Here is a 20,709-nt window from a genome sequence, read left to right as displayed (position 1 = left end):
CCAGCAGGGCCCTTGACTCCTCTGCAGAGAAACATTCCCATGTCTCCTAGAGAGAGAAGAGAGTGCACTCTCCCAGGGGCATCCTGGCTCCTGAGGGTGTTGGTTTAACCCATTTATCAGATTGAAGTGAAAGGGAGAAGATGACAGACAGAAAATATGTAGTCCAGAGGACAAGTTTCTCTCCTTTCTGTGGACCCAAACAGAAGCAACCCAAGTGGTTGAGTCTTATAGTTGCAATTCTCCTCCAGCCCATCTACTGATACCATAATCAAACTATTTTCCAAGCCTATGCATTTAGATAATATGATTCTATTGTTTAAAAAAAATAATAAAGAAAGCTTCAATTTCATTGGTAATGGGGACAGGTGAGAGGCAGGGGTATATTAACATTGGGATTCTAACAGTATTAAATGAGCTAAAAGGGATAGAGATAATATCAGCCCACCACCCAGAATTGGTAAATAAGAAATTGGTACATGCTTTGTGGCTCCATTATGTATCATGAAGAGCTGGAGGATACATAAGCCCAAAGTCAACCTGATGTCCTCCCACTACCACAAGATGACTTCCTGTGGGTGGGAGGAGGGAAAATGGTGCTGGAGTTCAACTAAGTAAAAGGCCATATAGAAGAGGCTACCTGCTGAGAAGCTGAGCCAAGCTGTGCCCTTTCTATTGCCTGTGGTTTTCAAGCATTTCCTATACACAGGATGTTCCCCTGCTAAGCACAGTGCCTGGGAGGATGGAGAAGCTTTGGTTGCTGAGTCCAATCCTGGAACCCAGAAACTAGAAACATGGCACCACTCTATTTTGAGAGAACTTCAATAGCAGGAGAGAGACTAAGTATTTCTGGGCAGCTGCCCTGCTTGTAGACAGGGGCATCCAGGATGGATCTCTGGGGAGCCCAAATAATCTAAGGATCTAAAGCCTTCTAAACAATGTCTTAGAGAAAATGCAAATAATAGAACCACCCTTCTGAGTTCTTTTCAAGACTTCATATCTTAGGTTACTGAGACCTGCTGATTCTGGGAGATACTGCAAATATGGTACGGGGTCCTGGCATTATAAAATCTCAACTTTGATTCTTCACTCCCATCCTAGGAACTGAAACACCTTCACACATGGAAATTCATAGATATTAAACTACAAAAGGAAGGAAAACCAGAGGGTGACAGGACAGAAAGGACAAACTACTGGAAAGGCAGACTTGGCTCAAGGAGTTCTCATAATCCCACCACATCACGTCCACCACATGTGGTTTGTGGGTACTTGTTTACCCAGAGAATAGTGACATCAGACAAGTCTGGCTTCTGCAGGTCAATCTCAGGAGTATCTGAAGTCCTATTTCTGATGAGACCCTGAGTTTCTCTACTTTCTTTGGTAAAAGAGGAGAAACAGAGTATTTCTTTCATTTTCAGGTTCTTCTACATTGTTCTCATGATTACAATTGCATATTTTGGACAAAAATAATCCAACTTTCCAGGTGAAGATAGAAGACTGACTAGCTCATAAACATCATCACCAGCTGATTCACCCCTACATGCCTCTTAGTATATGGAACACAAAAATCAAATCAATACAGTCAATATGTCACTGCTAGGAGGGCATCAGCGGCTACCAGCCTTGGGGAGCATGAAGAGCTACTTTGCTGAAATAATCACTCCTTGGCATTTAAGGAGCACTTGTGTTAGCAGAGCACAGTGCATGCATAGTGGAAGACCATAACTCACCCAGGAGGGAAGGAAAGCAGGGCCAACACATGGAGTTGGCCCCCAAAGAGGGGGGAGTTAGTATTTATGAAAGCCCACTTGATGCCACACTGGGGATCCCTAGAGAGGCCCAAAATCAGTTTTTGTAGGAAGAAAAGTCTGGCAGGATCCTGTGAGAGAGGAAATTGTCATAACCTTTATTGCAGCAAAGAGATTTTTTTGTTTTGTTTGTTGGTGGATGATACTTCCACCAACAGTCACATACTTGAAGAATTTAACATGTATAATTTCAGAAGACAATGAGATAAATTGGAGGTCTTAATTTAAAAATGTCCACAATCTCCTTGTAAGGAGTCTGAACTTTCATGAGGAGTGATTTCCCAGTGTATATAGGAATTATCCAGATATATTGCTTAAATATAAGCTCCAGGACCTTTAATAGAGATTCTTGTTCAGCATTTCTTTGAGAAAGAAACAAAGATACGCTTTTTAAACCAGATTCTCCCATGATGATTCAGATACAGAGAGTTCATTCCTAACACCCCCTCCTCCCCCAAGAAATGCTGCACTGACCTCTACAACAGATCAGCATCTCTCCATTTTTCAGGCATCTTTCATTCTCGGGTTGTACAAGGAAAGTGGAAGGAGCTCAGAACATTCTTTTAAAAACCAATACTGGGATTTCAAAATGGTCCTCATTTGGCTCTAGGGCTAACCCTCCCAAACCTCTTCCCTGTCAGATGTTTGAGTTCAGATTATAGTATCAAAACCCCTGAGAAACAAATGTGCTGTTAATTTTGAAAACTAAGCAGGGAAGTCCAAGGCAGAGGCTGAGACCCAGCAAACCAGCTTGCTGCTTCTCTTGAAATTGATCCCATTCAACAAGGTCTGTCTCTCTCTCTCTCTCTCTCTCTCTCTCTCTCTCTCTCCCTACCCTCATTAAACAGCAGCACACAGGGAAAGATGAAAAGAATGCTTCTTTTTCAAGTAGTCCTAATGCTGCAGAATGAATCAGGGATAAGCACAAATATTTGCCTCTGAAAGAGGGGGGAATCTCTGAGCATCTAGTTCCCTGGAGAGAAGCAAGGATTAGCCTGAAAGGTTTGTAACCTGGTCAACATCCAGAAATAGACGGGTCTGCAGAAGCTGAAGAGTGATCCACAAAGTGCCTTTTGCCTCACCCAACCTCAGAAACCCCAGGACAAAAAGTAGCGTGGTGCCATATGGGCCAAAAGTGACTTGCTCACACAGCTTCCCTGTGGCGGAGAGAAAGAGCCTGTCCCTGTGGAGCTGCAATGCTGTGACTTGTGTCCATGGTGAAGAAGCCTGTTATGTGGATGCACAGGCACCCTCTTACCTCTGCTCCTCAACAGAAACCGCTCACAGGCTGCCCGCTGCAGACAGGGATGGGGATGTGCTCTGTCTGGCGTTTAAAGCTGATTCCTACCTCGTACACAGTCCTAAAGGGGCTCTCGGTTCTTTTCAGAGTTGGACAGTAACCCTTCGTCACTGTCCTCACCATCACCCACATTCCCAAATCGAGATGGGTCTGGAATCCCAGTCTTCTCACCCGAATCTCAAACGGAGAAAAGGCAAATAAGAATGAAAATTCAGAACCACGGACAGCGGCAAACCTAGGAGTGGTATAACTGAAACCCGCCTCTCCCTCAGTTACTGCCCTTTGAAACTGAAGTCTCAGGTTGCACCAATACCGAGTTGCCAAAAACAATCCTTCCTCCTCTGGGGGCCGTGGGAAACTGGCTACGTGCCCTGGGGCCGGAGTTCTGGTGCCAGGAAAAAAAAGTCCCCTCCCAAGACGCTCTCGGAGGGGCTCACTCTGGTAGCACCCGCGAGTGCCCAGGGGCACGCATTCTCGCCCGGACGGCGCAAAGGATACCAAGAAAGGGGGAGAGGGGATGGCAGCCGCCGGGTTCCGGACCTCCACCGGGCAAGCTGTCCGACGGAGACTGTGGATAACCCGACCTAGGCTGGCCGCTCCAGGTAGTCAGCGCCAGAGTGGCCAAACTTCTAGTCCGGACCGCGCAGCTCTCGGAGCTGCGTCTCCTCTCCCTTAGCCCTGCCTCGACCCCAGTCGTCAGTCGCTCCATCTAAATGGGCTTACCTTCAAGCCATAGGGCGCCCGGGGGCAGAGACTGCACCGGCTGCTCGAGGCTTCCAGCTCCCGCCGCATCCACGCACGGCCGCCCCTCCCGCAGCAGCCGTCCGGGGCCGCCGCTCTGCTCGGCGGCCCCTTGGTCCCGGCCCCGCCGCGCCGTTCAGAGCTCCTGCGGGCAGCCGCTCGGTCGGCTCTGGCCCACGGGAAGCAGTGGACCGGCCGCGGCGGGGCGGGGTGGGACGGGGCGGGGCCGGCAGCCGAGCGGGTGGGCAGGAGCGCAGCTCTCGGCCGAGGCGCGGAGGCGGCCAGCTCTGGCACTGAGGCTGGACAGCTCCGCGGCGCCGGAGCCCCGGGAGTGCGGGAGGGGAGGGGGTGGGGCCGCCCTGGCCACGAGGCGCCCCAGGGCCCCGCCCCTGGGACAGGCCCCACCCCACAGCCCCGCAAGCGTAGGTGCCTGTTCGGCGCACCAGAGCTTCAGGTATCGGAGAGTACTTGCGGGATTCCGCAATGCCTGGCTTTGAGGCGGGAACTGAGCTCTTTGAGTTGGAGGCGAGAGCCGAGCCCACGGAGCTCCTCCTACACTTTCTAAGTAACGCACTGTATATCCAAGGCTACCTTGGGCAAAGCCGTCTCCATGCCTACTTTAACGCTGTCTTCCTTGGAGGGGTCAGAGACTATGGGTTGGGAAAGAGCCATTCGTGCAGCAAATCACTTAAAGAGGAGGAGGTGTCTGGAAAGATTCAGGATAGGTTTTCTGACCTCAGGTCTGGAAATCTCTGTAGCCAGTTCCATTGCTTGACTTTTGCAGAGTAAAAGCCTGGTAGGAGATGGAAATGCAAAAGAAGGCCTAGGGATTCCAGTTCACCTTTGACTCTAAACAGGTGTGTGTGGCCAGGAGGAGGAAGAGAAAAAGAAGTGGTTCTCTGTTGCATGCCCTGCCCAAGGTCATTTGGGCTGCAGAGGAATTTTCTTGCCCCCCCCCCCTTTTCTTCCTCTCTCCTTTTCTTTCCATTTTCAGCAATTTGTTGCCGACTGTCCTCCCTCTGCTGGGTTCTGTGTCAGATTCAGCGGTCACAAAGAGAAATAAAGCCAGGCTCCTGTTCTCACAACTGCCAATTCAGAGAGGAGATCTCCAGAGAAACATCTGCAGCTTAAAAGAGGCCCCTTGGAGGATTAAAAAGAAAAAATGCAAGATCTCCCAGGAGCTGGTCATGGAAGGAATAATGCAAGTTCCCAAAGAGGAGTAATGGAACAGCAATCCAAGCAGAGGGAACATCATAAACAAAGGACTGTGTGTGGCAGGAGTCAACCCTGCACGACTAGAATTGAGCCACTCTGGGCCACAACAGACTAAATTTCCTCCACTGGCCACACAATTATAGAAAATTAGGGTTGGAAAGGACCTTGGCATTGATCTAATCCTTCTTCACTTCAGAGGGAGCTGAGGCCCAGAGAAAATGAGAGCCCTTCAAAATACCACAGAGATCCCACAATGGAGCAGTCCCTGTCTCCTGATACAAAAAGCCAGCAATTCTCTCAAATATGGCCAGCTATGGAAGCATTTGGGAGAAGTGGAGAAGCTGTGAGTGGGCACAATGCACCCTTCCCCTGCATATGCCTTTGGCACTACTATCATGAATTGTCCCTTATTCCCCTGTAGGCTTGATAGGGTGGTATTACAACAATCACATCTTAACATTTTTGTCATACTTGCTTTTAAAGCAAACATTATAGACATATTTGAAACCCCAGTGTTTTCCTTATTTACCCTTGGGCCATTCATTCCAAGATTTAATCCATTTAAGGAAGAATTAAATCCAGCACCCCTATGTAAATTTCAGTGATGAGACAGAGTAGGCCTAGAGGACATAGGTTGGTGTCCTATGTTACCTATCAGTGGTGTGACTGGTTGAATCACTAACCTCTTTCAGTCTCAGCATTCCTATCATTAAATTGGGGCTAATAATATCTGTCTTTCCAAGCTGCCTTGAGGATAATAGATGAGGATTTGTTAGACAAACTATGATATGGGCAATCTCTGACTGCTCCAGAGTGGAGGGATTATCTTTGCTTGATCAGGAGGGCAGAGGCAGGAGCCAGATGACCTCCATGGGGATGCACCAACACAAGGACATGTAGTTCTGTGCTGCCTTTTTTACCCCAATCTTGCACGGCTGAGTGGATTTCATGCTGGCTGTGAGACGGATGGATCTTTTAGTTTTCAATTAGCAAATGCCTTGCTCTTTAAACAAGCTGCATGGCAAACAGATGCACTGAGTGATTGATGACAGGGAACATCTGCAGCCAAGCAGTGGCTGCACCAGAGGCTCCCAGCTTCCCAGGCTGTCAGGTCCCTCTGGAGGTCATTTGGTGCCTCCCCTGCCTCCAGGCAGAACTGTACCTAGTCCAAGTAGGCCAAGTGGGGGCAGGATGTCCCTTTCCTGATAGCTTTCCTGGAACTTCTTATTGGGAAGTTCTACCATTTTTCTGAACTCCTTATTGGGAAGTTCTACCTGATGTTAGGAAGACCTAAACTTTAATTTACTTCTACTTTTTTTATTGTTGAAAATGGTTAACAAATGGATAATAATGGATATTAGGGGTGACTTAGTCCATTTGGGTTTCTATAACAAAATACCATAATGGAGGCTGAGAAGTCCAAGATCAGGGTACCAGCAGGTTCGGTGTCTGGTGTGGGCCTGCTTCCTGATTTATAGATGGTAGCTTCTAACTGTCCTCACATGGTAAAAGGGGCAAAGAAGTTCTCTTGGGCTTCTTTTGTAAGAACACTAATCCCATTCATGAAAATACCAGTCTCATGACCTAGTCACCTCCAAGGCCCCACCTCATCATACCACACTACCTTGGAGGTTAGGATTTCAGCATATGATTTCAGACCTTAGCAGGGGTAGAAGAGGGATTGGGACAGGTGGAGGTTCTGTTGGTTTTTGCAATAAAGACACAAAGGACTGAGCAAACAGAAAATAAAAGAGAGCTAGGTTTCCCTCCCTTGCTAATAGAACTGTCTTCCAAGGATGAAAATTAAGTCAGCTGGGGCTCAGAAAGGAGGTCTCTTGGATTCTGAGACACCTGCAGAAAGACACAGATTGTCACAGCCTTCTTTCTGAAAATTATTCTATAGAAAATAAAGGAAGTGCCCTCATCTGAGAGGTCATGAGACAGAGCGAGGTCCATAGCAACAGTGGGATCATAGAGGACTTTGTTCATGCCCAAGTTGCACAGCCTCAAAAGCTCTGAGTGCTATGAGGTTCATTGTCCTCAACTGTACATGGAGATAGAGATCCACACTATGGGAAGATTATGTGGAGGGAATGATAACTGATATATCTCACAGGATGTTTTCTTCGCTAACAGACAACTACAGCTAGAGGAAAGGCCATCGCCCCCATCCACATGAAGCTGCAGCTCTGTTTCTTAACCTGCTTTGTAGAGAATAACTGCAATCTTATTTTCCAGCTATGGAATTTTTTTCCTTTCTCCTCTTTCTTTGTCCTTTGTCATTTTGTTCTTACGCCATTTGCACATGACTCTGGGAACACTGGGGGGTAATCCATCTGGGTCAGAGGAAGAGTAGGGTGAAAGGAAAATGAACTTGACCTTTTTGTGCTTGCTTATATCTCTCAAAGTGCAGAAACCTTTTAAAAGGGGCAGAGTTCTTGGTTACTGATGCTGCTGAGAGAGCCACAGCCCCAGGACAGAAAATCCAGTGAAGGGGCTGGCTTAGGCTGGCCTCCCCAAGAAAGGTGGGGAAGGAGAGAGGTTTAGGGCACTGTCCCTATCCAACACAGGAAAACAGAAAATTACCTGAGAGTTTTGACAGCTGTATGTGTAATTCGCCCGTAGAGAATGATCTCCTCACAGGAAGACTCTAACAGGCCTTTCCACCTCAGTGTGAAATGGACATTTCTAGATGTTCTTTGCATCCTCCTATTTTGAAAACATAAAGAATAGAGGTGTGATCTCTTTTAAGAAATTCTACTATGCAGTTCTTCATGGTTACAAAGGAGATAATTGATTATCCAAACTTATTTAATTTGCCTAATAGGAAAAGGTCATAAGATATACACCCTATAATTTTACAACTATGTTCATATTAGCATTATTTACAGTAGCCAAAGGGTGGAAACAACCCAAGGAGCTATTTACATGCATAAATAAAATATGCTATACACAGATGATGGGATATTATTCAGCCTTAAAAAAGAAGGAAATTATCACTACCAATGAAGACCATGCTACCAATGAAGACATTATGGTAGGTAAAATAAGCCAGTCACAAAATGACAGATGTTGTATGATTCCACTTATGGGAGGCATCTGGAGAAGTCAATCCATAGAGATGGGTGAACGGGGTGTTGCCAGAGGCTGGAGGCAGGAACAAATGGGAAGCTATGTAGTGGGCCTGGGGTTTCAGTTCCGGAAGATGAATAAACTCTAGAATTGAATGATGGTGATGGCCCATGACAGTGGCAATGTATATAATGTCACAGAATTATACACTTCAAAATGGTTAAAATAGTGACTATTAAAATACATTTTTATATCTTTTAACACAATAAAAAACATATACACTGTGTTTCAGTGGACACAGCAGTGACCACACACAGAGAGGAACACAAAATAAGACATCTTAGAAATGACCAGGTAAGTAGGTGGGAAAGTGATGGTGTTGTCCAGGCAACAATCAAGTCACATACAACTTCTGAAATTGTGTATTTAGAGAAGTATAACCACCTGGAGTTCTTAGGCACCTCCCACAGACAACAAAGCACTTTCTCAGATGTGATCTCATTATACACAGAAGATGGGACATTATTCAGTCTTAAAAAGAAGGAAATTATCATTGAGATGTCTGGTATGTCATGAAGGTGGGAGTGCACCAGGAAGGCTGCGAAAGGGGTCCCCTTCTGGAGAATGGAGGCAGTCAGTGAAACCAGGATGGTGGTCTTTGTGATGGTCAATGAATGCAATGACCACAGCCACTGGGTTCTGAATGAGGTTGTACAGTTCAGAGAACCTCAGTTGTGCAGAATAGCTCCCTCCCTGCTTTCTTTGGTGAGAGTAATAAGGAGCAGAGGTATTCTTAGTCTATAAACGAACCAGCCATATTTGGGATTCTGTTCCTTACAACTTACTCCCCACTTGTGTTCCCTGACTCAGGACAACAGCATCCAGCTTTTTTATGGCCTCTCTTCCTCCAACACAATCAGGGTAGAGTCGGGGAGCACGCATGTGAGAAACAAATAGTTCTGGCAGTTTAAGAGGAAACGGACTTCATTGAAAATATTGTAGTAACTCCCAGAAACACAGGAAAGACTGAAGATTCAGGTTTGTAAAACAGGCAGGAACAGAAAAGATAAGATACGGGTTTTCAACCAAAACCAAGTCTAGGCAGTAGTCCTGTGAGAGCTTAGCTATTGTAGCTGAGAACAGGGCACCAGATGGCATCTCCACCACTACTGGCATAGGACACTGGCATCCTCCTGGAACTCTGTTATTCTGCTCTTAAACACTGAAAGTTGTGGCTACTGGTGCTACCCCCAGAATAGATTCTCTGCTGTCCCTGCTTTTCAGATTTATTAACTTCCGAGTGGCAATCTGAGTCAGTTGTCTTTCATTTGTTGAGCTGGGTCCTCTTCAGAGGGATGAGGGCTCTGTCTGCCTGCTACCAAGAACCACTCATTGAGGGGTTCTCCAGCACAGGAATAGAACAAAGGCTGATATGGAGCCAAACAGAACAACAATCCACCACATCCAAATCCAAAGAAAAAAACAAACACGGAGCCCTGCCCATTCTATTTTCTGAATGCCATAAAAATCCTTCCACTCTCTCCACCTCCTGCTGCCCCTACTCTAATCCAGGCCATCATCCTCTCTCATGCAGATTATTAAAAAGCCTTCTCCGCCTCCAGCCCATCTTCCACACTGCATAAGAATGCTGTTTCTAAAACATAAATCTGATCATGTCCCCCTGCTTTAAACCCTTCAAAGTCTTTCCTGTTGCCTTTGAGATAAATTCTAATCTTGCTAATGCTAAAATGAATTGGAAGTTTGCCGCATCAGTTCTTACCTCTCTCCAGCATCTCACTGGTTCTTTTCTTCTCTGCAGAATCTCACTATACTGCTGAGGCTGGTCTTCAACTCCCAGACTTAACCTCCCATCAGCACACTGTCTGGCTCACTGGTAGTTTTTCCTGTAAGGGAATGAATCAGTGAATGAAACGATGAGATTGGAAAAGATGGCAGAGAAAGTCTACTCCAGTTTCTCCAGTGTTAGTCCTTGGATTGAATGCAACTGGGAAGCTAAAAGAAAAATACATATTTGGGTACCCAATACTACATCTACTAGATCACAATTTAAAAGGCACCAGATTCAGGTTTCATATTTCGAAAAAGACAACCAGTGTTTTTAAGCATCAGCTGCAAAGTGGGGGAATGCTAATCTAATTCATACCCCTTTTTACATACGTGGGAGCCAGTGGCTCAGGGGGGTTAAATACTCAAGTTACATGAATCTCATTTGGTGTTGTAATGAAGCAAAATTTTGAGCAAAGTTAATCTGACACTTCTAGTATTATACATAATCATTATTATGCCACATAGTAATTAGGCATAAATAGTGGGTAAGCTGTTCAGAAGGAGGACTATTATTACAGTTATAGAAACTAATTATTTGGGGGGGTCAATCTAGAAGGGAGGGAACAGAGACATTGGGAAAGATCGAGGTGTTGCTCTGAGACCCCTCAGAGGCCCCAGGTTTGCTACTGCACTCCAACAGATTCAATGCAAATCGGTCTGCCTGCAGAGATAAAGTGAGTTGGGAGCTAGTCACAAGGAGATGGTTCAAGGCAAGCCCACAGACAAGACTGAGGAAAGACAAACAGCATCTGGCCCATTCTTCCAACAAGTGACTAGATGGAGCATCCTGGAAGGAGAGAAAAAAACGAATTGTAGACCTTAGGTTCTTCCCCTGTAGGAATAAACTGAGGGGTGGGATTTAAAGAAATCCCTTTGTCTGCCTACTTTCAGTGAAAACATCTCCCTCACACATTAAAATTGCCTGCATCTTTCTGGAAACATGTTTCACATCCACTTCCAGGCCTTTGCCTATAATGTTCCCATGGTCTGAATTGCCCTCACCCTATGTCTCTTTAGACAATTCCTATTAATCTTTCAAGGCAAAAATCAGAGATGTGTTCCATAAGGCCTTTCCTCATCTCCCAATCTTAATGAAATGTGTTGCTTTTTATAACATTGATTATATTGTTATTTGTGTTTGTGTCTTTCTTCTTGACTAACAAGCAAGATCCACTGATCCACTGGCTCATCCGTATCCTCCCTCTCTCCTCCCCTGACACAGAAACTGTCACTGGGTAGAATCTCATAAACATTTTTTAAAAGAAAACTCACCCAATTATTAATCCATTTGGCCAATGAGCAAACACTCCTGGGGTTGTGAGGATGAGATGTTTGTCACACACACTGTTGAGACTTATTGAGATTGCTTTCTGACTTCCTAGCTGAGAGGCTCTGGGATGCGGAAGTTTTGATAGACACAGAAGACTTGGGGGATGGAGAGGAGAGATTCCTTTTTTCAGCATCTAGACAGGCGGGCCTACCTGTGGGGCTTCTAAAAGCAATTGAATTTGGTATCTTATGGATATAGAAAGGAAAAGAGAGAAAGAGAAGTGGGAGGTAGCAAAGAAGTATGAGCATTGTGGGAACAAGACAAAACTGGCCCTCTTTGTGCTTTGGTGTACTCTTGCTTTGGGCACTACCTCTTCTCATTTTCAAAGAGCCATCCCACCAGTCACCCCATCCCTGACCCAGCTGATTTGTTTAGGGTAGAAGGAAAGAGCACACAGATCTAGGAGCAGAAGCTTCCCTGCCCATGTTCCTAGCCTTCCTACCGACCCAGGGACTGGCTTTCCCTGATATAGGAGTCTGTGCTGAGATGGCCAAGCCCACAGATGGCTCCAGAGGTAAATGGTATTGCCAAGCTTTCAGACCTTGAACATGTTGCTTGACCGTTTCTACTTCCTTATCTGAAAAGCGAAGACAATAATTTATTTTTAAGACATTATTGTAGGGATTACATGTGATCCCAACTATTGGAGAATCTTGAGAAATAATGCCTGGCCCATAGGAAGTGCTCCATAACTGGGGTTTCCCATTTTCAGTCATGTGCTTTACTGCTCAGTCAGGTGACTTAGAGGAATTATGCAGTAAACCTACCTGCTTCCATGGGCCTTACTTTCACTCTTTTGACTCTCATGGAGCATATGTGAGGCTCCCGAGCTAGGGGGATGGCCATCCTTTGCCATCACTCCAGCTCTGGGTAATATCCAGCAAGCCTTCCCCAAGTGGTCTGGGCTTACCTTATTTTCACTCATATTGGAAACCTAAGAACTATGTGGGTTTCCCTGAGCCCATCAGATAATCCTTAATTACCTATCTTAAAAATAATTGCTGAAAACCATGAATCCTAAGTACAGTTTAGGGCAAATTATTGCTCATTCAGGCAGCAATAAGGGTAACATAGTGATACATTTGTCCCTTCTAGGACGGGATCTCAGCTCCATGCCAGGTGTAGTGATAACTGGAGGCAGAAGGCTTTGGCCACGGATGTCTCTGTTGGGTTTTGTAGTGCCAGTTCTAGCCTTGCTCAGGTCCTAGTCCTCTTCTGCCTGGACTATGGAAATTGCTTTCTTGCTACTCTCTGTCTCCAGACTTAACTTTTAGATCCAACTTCGCCTCAGCCTTAAGAGAAGGCAGTCCAAATGCAGATGTGGCCACATTGCTCCTTGCTATAAATCCTCAAGACCTGCCTCTTGGTCACACAGTGAAGTGTGTTTCCTCTTGTCTGCCCTTGGGAAAGGCACACAGGCTGCCAAGTCCTGCATCCACCCACATCTCCTGTCATGTCTCTTGCTACTTTTTACCTCCCTTCTCTTTCTAACAACACCCTGTCATGCATAGAACTTTGCATCCACAAGACTTTGCTTGTACCATTCCCTCTAAGTAGAAGGGTCTTCCCCTCTTCCTTGGCCTGACTCTCACTCACCTTTGTAAAGGAGTTTCAGCAGCCTCCTCTCCAGCAAGTCTTACTAGCACCCTTTGAGCAACTCTATCACACTTCCCATTGTACTGAAAATATTGGAAAGAATTTTCTTTTCCATCTTTAGTTTCTAAGTGCCTAGCATGGCGCCAGAAATAGAGAAAATTCTTAAGCATTGAGCTGAACTTATCTGCTGAGTTCTCTCAATCCTGCCTGAGAGACCTCAGAGCTGTGCCCAACCAACCAGACAGGCCATTTATATCCCTCCAAGTTGGATCTCCCTGTGCGCATGATTGCACTGCTGTTCTGCTTCCTATTGCCCAGTTGCCCATACATTGATTTATCCCCACCAAACTAGTCAGCCCTCCATCCTTATAACTCCTTTCCCAAAGGACTGCTTGCTCAACATTTGTAGATCATTCCTGCTGCTTAGGCTTCCTTCTTCTCTTCCTGGCTCCCTGCCAGTCACAACCTGTAAATCAGCAAAATTCAAAACAGGAAACATAGGTACCCACCAAACAGTAGCTAGATTGGAGTCTGTTTCCAGGGAGAAAAGCCTCTGGGCTAGAAACCTTCTATTTGCCTTTATAGGTCTCCCTCTGCCCTTCTCTACCTTGTGCCCTGGAAGCTGACTAGTACAGACTGCATCAAGGACCCTGCCCTCTGCCTTCCTGGGTAACAACTGGGTTAGACCACTAGAAGGAAATCAGAGAAAAGGAGGAGAATGAGGTCAGTCCTCAGTGACTTGTGAGAGCTGGGATTAACTGGACCAATTAGATTTTCTCTTTTGCATAGAGAATTGTGCAGGTGGTGTTGGGAACAGAAATTGATGCAGAAGAAGGTCAGGAGGCAGTGAAGACCATGAGCAACCATGAGTCTGTGAAATGACTAGCAAAGCAAAATTATGAATAAGCTAAAGATAGGAGTGGAGTGAGAGGGAGGTACATGGCCTGAGAAGTAGATAAACACAAAGAGGCAGGCACGTGGAGCAGAAAGCACTTCAATGAAGATGAAAACCCTGGAGGGTGACAGTGTGCCCTGATCAGTGGAGCTACTTGGATTTAGCCCAGTCTTCCAGTTCTGGTTTCTGCAAAATTCAGTAAAAGGTCCTGTTCTTGCAAAGCCTGCTTGTTAAACCCTCCCTGACACCCTTGAGATCTGGCCATGAGGTTGATATTTCTAATTATCTTATTTCCATTTTCTTCCTATAGCATTCTTTTCCTCATCCATTTATAAGCACACTTACTCAAGGTGACTCAAGGATATCTCCAGTTCTTTCCACCAAAAGAGCCTAACATATCCACCCTAACCTAAGACCTGGTTCTGGGTAGAGGTTTCCTTTTTCCCCTAATACCCAACCCCTCCCCTGGTGCTTAGATCTTGTGCTCTGAACCAGGGTCCCTAATTTGCTAGCCTTACCCACCAGGGGATCTTTCTGGGCCTCTCTCACCTCCATCAACTCATAGTCAAGACCTAAAAAGGGTTAAATGAGATGGCAGGACACCAGGCTCAAGGGAGTAAACAGTGATTCACTTAATCAGACAGAGAGATTTAAAAAGAAGTCAGAAGAACCAGGGGTCCACTGATTGAGGCTTTCTTGATTCTTCCCTTCCTTGTCCCGAGTGTCCTTTCACAGGCTTCTCCCCATGGCTCTTCTCATTCTCCCCAGAGATGGGCCCTCTGAGTCCATTACCTTCTTTCTTTGTTGAGGGTAGTTTCCCTTAGATCAATAAATAAGCTGGTATTTTACAACATTTGAAACTAAAGGAAAGTCAAACACAACCTAAGGGTGGGGGGAGGGGATGAAAAGGTCAAGAAAGGAGCATTCTGTTTGTCTAGCACACATCCATTATCCCCGGGTTCCTGAAGCCTCCACCTCAGGCCACCTGCCTGGCTCACCTTGGCAGGTGTGGGTTTATATTTGCATCTAGAATGGGTCTGGCCCAGGGATTCTCAGCTCCTCCCAGACTTGGCTTCCTGGCCTCTCTATTCCTCAAGGCTTCTCTCCACACCTGGCTGGACTGCTCTTTAGTACATTAGTCATTCTGACAGCTGTCTGTCCTTGCCTCTGGACTTTCACACTCTCATGCATTCTCTGGGATCCAGGTGACTGTGTCACCTCCTTTCTCCAGGAAGTTTTCTGGGACTTACTCTGCTGTAGGCTCTATGAGCCACACATTGGCAGATATTATTCCATTGAATCCTCAAAACACTTCAAATTTCACAGATGGTGAAACAGTTCTGGGAATTGCTTGAAGAGGGAGAACGAGCATCCAAAAGGGGTTCCTGCAAACTCCAAACCCAGTGCTTTGCCACTCATGCTTTCACAGTGTCTCTAAGTAGGGGATGGCACAGAGCTTTCATCTCACATGTCAGTGCTAATTGACTTAGTGGGGCTGGCTGGAGTGCAGAGGTGAGGAGCGTAGGGCCACCTGGTGCTCAGTGGGAGAGAGTACCATGATGAAGGAAAGATGTCTGGAAGAGGGTAGTGGGGAAAATGACTGGCTATATGCAGGTCATATACTTGCATGTCATATACTTGTTGTGGCAGCTACGTGGCCTTCCTCAGTGGCAGGCATCATTGTTCCAAGAATTCTTCTGCTTCACATGGGTCTCCTGCCACATGGAGGCACATGCCTCTTCTGGATCAGGATTCAAGTTTCAGCCTTGCAGCTTCCAGCCACATGACCATAGGCAAGTTACTTAACCTCTTTGGACTTCAGTTGTTTTGTCTATAAAATATACCTAAGTAGAATACTTGCCACATAAGGTTCAGTAGGTATGAATTGAGATAATGTTTGCCAAGTACCTTCCTTGCACAGAGTAGCCATGTGAAAATGTTAGTTATTATGGTTGTTAGTCATTATTCTCAGAGCCTACAGCACACACTGCTGCACTCACCAGCTTCCTGTTTCGGTGACCTGACAAGGTAAAAAACTTCTTAGTTGGCCCAGACTCTCCTTCAAATGCCATTGGATTGTGACAACCAATACAGGGTCTGTGTTTACCTTGAAGTTTCATAACTCTCCACTCTACCCTTACACATTTCACATCCTCCCCATGGGCTCCTCCCTTGTTAATGTGCTTGCATGTCTTGATTGTTTCATTAAGCTCTTTTTCACAGAGAAGTTGGTAAATACCTAGTAGAATGTGGAAGCTAATTATCATCTTAATTGAAGAAGATGAACTAGTACATAATATGTGTGATTTAATTATCAGAGAAAACCCTATAAAGGTGAAAGAAAATTAAAACTCATAACCAAAGGCCCCAAAGTTGCCAGGAATCTGATTCCAGGCTTTGGCAGCAGCAGAGACAACCACTATGACTTTAGCATAGTCAGCTGCTAACCCTTTCATTGGCCTGGACCAGATAATTAGCACTGCAACCCTTTCCAATAGAAGGAATCAACCCAGTGTCTTCTTTTAAACATTTTTTTCACTATGTTAAGAATTTCTTTCTTTTTTTTTCTGCAGTTTCGTCCAGCTTTACTGAGGTATATATGGAGAATTTCTTAAGGTTCTTCTGCTTTTCTGGTGAGTTAGGGCTGCCGCATCCTCCAAGGACATCTGTTGTTTCCCTCATATGGCAAGAGTCCTAGGAATTACTAAATCCATTGCTAGCATGCTCCCTTGGTATTGGATTCTCTCCTTTCAGAAGTACATGGAACCCTCTTTCTCAAACTGACTCAGCCCTCCTTCCTACCCATGCTGTCCTGTCCCTTGGCTAACCTCTCCTGTCCCACTCGCTTCCTTGGACTTGCTCCATCATCATGCAAGATGCCACAGGTTCCTTTAGAATAACACTGTGGTAAACAAGTTCCTATTCTCTTATACTCTTTAGCAGAGTGGACTCTTCCCAGCTTAGCTGAAACTTGGCTGTTTCCCAGGAGTGCTGCTTTCCCCCAAAGTCTTCTCAATTAGAACTGCTTTTCCTTCCACAGTGCAGAAATGTCTGACAGGAGCTGAAGATGACACCCTTCATGTTCCCTGATGCTGTCTTCAGACACTTTGTCTCCACTCCCACTCCCAGTTAAGATCTGTACCCACCATCCCATCCCTGTCTTCCTCAGATCCCCTGGTGATGTTGTCCCCTCCCTGAGACTCTGATCCTTTTAGTCTCCTGATCTATCCCCAGTCCTGCTGTTACCCTAGATGATTTCATTGCCTGCAGGGGCCACCCATCCAGTCCCTGGCCGCTCCATGCATTCATTATTCTTCTTAGCTCCCACTACCTTCAACTCCCCTCTGCTTCTCTAGTCACAGCCACAGCCTCAGTCCGGTCAGCACCTTGGACAGCACCACAGTTGTTGTTTTTTTTAACCCTCCTGCCCCCCTTATTTTCAAATTCCTACCTTGGACCTCTTACCTTACCATCCTCTTCCTCTATTACTTGCACCCTGTTTGGTACCTCTTGTTTCCTGCACTCACTCCTAGTGCCCCCAATTCCTTTTCATTATTCTTCTTCTAGCCTGGTCTTCAAGGTTTATCATTTGAATGACTTTCCTAACAATATTTTATTCTCTTGCCATTTCAACCTATTATTAACCTGCAGTTCTTTCTTTCTCCCTCTCTTTGCTATGGTTCACTGCAGGCAGAGTATTTTTCCTCTGCTTTATGATTGTTGAGATTGAGATTTTCATATGACTTGTTCTGGACAGTGAAATGTGGGCAACAGTGATAATGGACCAGTTCTGAGCCAAAGTCTTAAGACTTCATATATTTCTGGTCCTTCTTCTTCAACCTTTACCAACACCATGAGAAGAACATGATCTGGCTAGCTGTCTGATGCAAGAAAGATAGAAGAACTATGGAGGAGACCCAGCCACACAGAACTGCAACCTGATGCAGAGCCATGCAGCCAACATGCAGACACAGGAGAAAGTCAAGTGTTTATTGCTACAGTAAGCCACTGAGATTGGAGGTGGTTTATTATTGCAACAATACCTATATTGCTATAATATCCTACATCTTAATCTTACTCCTTCCTTCCAGATTCTTCCTATAAATATTTAAATATGAATAAATCTCTCCATTTTACAAAAACCAATACTCCATCAACTCTGTGTCTTCTTCTAGCTATTACCCTTCTCACCTGTACTCTTCTCAGGCAAGATTCTTGAAATAAATGCCTGTTCTCAGTCTCCATGACTCACTCATTCTTGCTTCATCTTCTTACAATCCAACTGTGCTCCACCGTTTCCTTGAAGCTGCTCTTCCTGGGATTCCCACTTATTCAACAAGTATTTACTGAGAACCTACTCTGTGCTCTAGCTGGATATTGGGGATATAAATATAAAAAGGTAGGCATGATCTCTGGCAGCCTCTCAGCACATACAGAAAAGTCTCCAGACTATGAAAGCTGCAGATGTGATAGGAAACATGCACAGGGGAGGACACAAACCTAAACTTGGAGGTCAGGGATGCATCCTCAGCAACTGTAACATCAAACAAATAAAGAAAGTTGGACATGATTTACCCAGGCAAAAAGAGAGAGAGAATATTTCTACTACTTGGCAAAAATGTGTTAAAGAAATGCTTTAAAGGACATGAATCCCATCATGTCATTCCCTTGCATATAGCCTTTCAAAGCTCCCCACCTTTTATATCCAGGCAGCTGAAGAGAGAAGATTCTTGTTCATTTTATTCCCACCAGCCTCATAGTAGGAATTTGATAAATATTTGATAACAGGAAATAATTAGAAAAACAGTAACAAGATAATAACAGGTGAAACAGTAGAAACACAAGGCAATGTTATTTGCTAAATTCCCTGGAAGAATATTATTGATTATTAGTGTTATAACAAACCATTATTCAGGTAATGTCTAGTGCAATGCCAGCTACACAGTTGGTGTTTAATAAATGCTTGTTGAATACATGTAGTGTTTGGTAATTTGAGGAACTTATAATATCCTATAATCCTGCACCCTGTAATCTAACATCTCTGTGGGAAAAAAACTGACATTTTTAAAGGATAACTTAATTTCACACTATCACTCAATTACTAAATAGTAATAGTGAAGTAATAGTAAACAGTGAAGTTACATCTTTTCTGGGGCTTCCAGCGGCAAAATCTATGTTATTCCCATGGTGAAATCAAGATGCATATAAATGACAGCACCAGGGAAGCCTTCACACAGATGTAACTTGAGCCCAGAGATCAGGAGCATTCAGAAAGACCAAAACTGATGCAGCAAATGAGTTGCTGCAGAGAGGATCAACAGGAAGACAGGAAAGGAAATAAGCACAACATGCTTCTTTCAAAGGGACAGAGAGGAGATGGGTCTACTCTAGGCAGAGGGTAGAAGCTTCAGAAGCTCTATATCCAAAAAAAAAAAAAAACAGATTGAATTCAAAATGTTGAATCCAAATAGAAACTCTTTCCCCCTAATGACTGAAAATCAGATTGACTCTGATTAAAGGCATCCAGGGCTAAAAAGGAAACACATTAAGATACACAAGGACTGTTATCAGAGAGGAGGAAGTACATCACCAACTTCTCTCACTCTAGTGTACAAACTTTTCAGAAAGTGATGTATATTCATAATGCTAGACATATGTGCACAAGTTCCAAAGTGGGTGACACTAGCAGGACTAGCAGAAGATACCCATTCCTATGTGAATTCATTGGAACTCACAAGGCATAGAAGAGAATTTGGTGTGATGTCATAAATTTATCTGCTTGCAAATCTTAAAGGGTCAAGCATTGCCTGAGCTGGAACTAGAGTACCAAGCAGGTGGTGGAACCAAAATAGGAGATCTTTGTGAGAAATTGGTGCTGTCTAAGCCCGGCCACTGCTGCATGTACCTGGGAATGGCAGTATGCATGTGGGGTGGACACAGTGTGAATGACCAGGCAGACTTTGTTGCACTCCATAAAAGTTAACATTAATTTTATGTGTCAATTGCGTTTATTTACACCAACTTCCCCCCACACTATTTTGAATAATTTATTCATGCTTACTTCCTGCCACTAAAATTTTGAGCTTACATTTCAGTGATTTTATGTCCTAGAATTTTTACTTCTTCTTTATTATCCAAGCAGTGCTTGCACACAGATAAACTATTGAGTAAAAAGGAAAGAATGATGAAATTCACCTGTAACCCCAGCACCCATTGATGACTATGCTTAACTTATATTTTCCCAGAATCTTTGTGTAATTTCAAAAATAAAAGAGCATTCTATATTTACACTTTTATATCCTGGTTTTTATTGGACAATATAAGAGCTTATCATGTCAATGAATCATCTTCCACAGCATCATTTTTATAGCCATGTGGTATTCTATTACATTGCTGCTGCTGGTGATGATCTATTGTTTGATATCAAAGTTGTCTTCAAGCTTCAGGTGTCAGAACCATAAATGATGCTTTGGAGAGTCTCCACATGCATACTAGATTGTTCCTTTGAATCCCTTGCCTCCCTTTACAGCCTCCCCCCCCCCCACATACACTACCATGCTTTCACTCTTGCTCATCTTTGTAGCCAAACTGAACTTCTTTGGGTCCCTTAAACATGCGCTCTTCTTTCTGTGCTTCGGTACATACTTCTCTCACTGCTTTGAACATTCTCCCACCCCTGCAATACTTTGCCTGGATAATCCCCATTCACCACTCAGATCTCAGTTAGAAATCACTTCCTCAAATAAGTAATCATCACCACAGACTGGCTCAGCTATCCATCTCATGTTGGCCACTGCCACCTACTCTTCAGTCTCTTAGAGCAAGAATCAGGTGTCTTGAAACATCTTGTCGACCTGTCTAAATTGTAATGTCCATTAGGGGAGGAAAATTGCCTTGACCAACATAC

General features: G+C 44.7%; 1 protein-coding gene across 10 annotated transcripts in view; it reads right to left on the bottom strand.

The window, feature by feature from the left end:
- Positions 1-20,709, bottom strand: part of DRD2 (dopamine receptor D2) — a 198,352-nt gene that overhangs the window by 56,452 nt on the left and 121,191 nt on the right. For 5 of the 10 annotated variants that reach the window (XM_081281183.1, XM_081281184.1, XM_081281186.1 and 2 more), the window contains 2 exons: positions 9,914-10,037; positions 7,648-7,770 (listed from right to left, as the gene is read on the bottom strand). In XM_081281183.1, the coding sequence (XP_081137309.1) occupies positions 7,648-7,766 (119 nt within the window). In that variant the 5' untranslated portion in view covers positions 7,767-7,770; positions 9,914-10,037. Of the gene's footprint in view, positions 1-7,647; positions 7,773-9,913; positions 10,038-20,709 lie in introns of those variants that run through there. The other 5 variants (XM_081281190.1, XM_081281189.1, XM_081281180.1 and 2 more) reach the window with 2 other exon arrangements.

This window comes from Spermophilus citellus (genome assembly GCF_964194105.1).
Source record: "Spermophilus citellus genome assembly, chromosome: 2".
Taxonomy (NCBI): Eukaryota; Metazoa; Chordata; class Mammalia; order Rodentia; family Sciuridae; genus Spermophilus; species Spermophilus citellus.
This window is presented reverse-complemented; position numbering and strand designations above follow the sequence as displayed.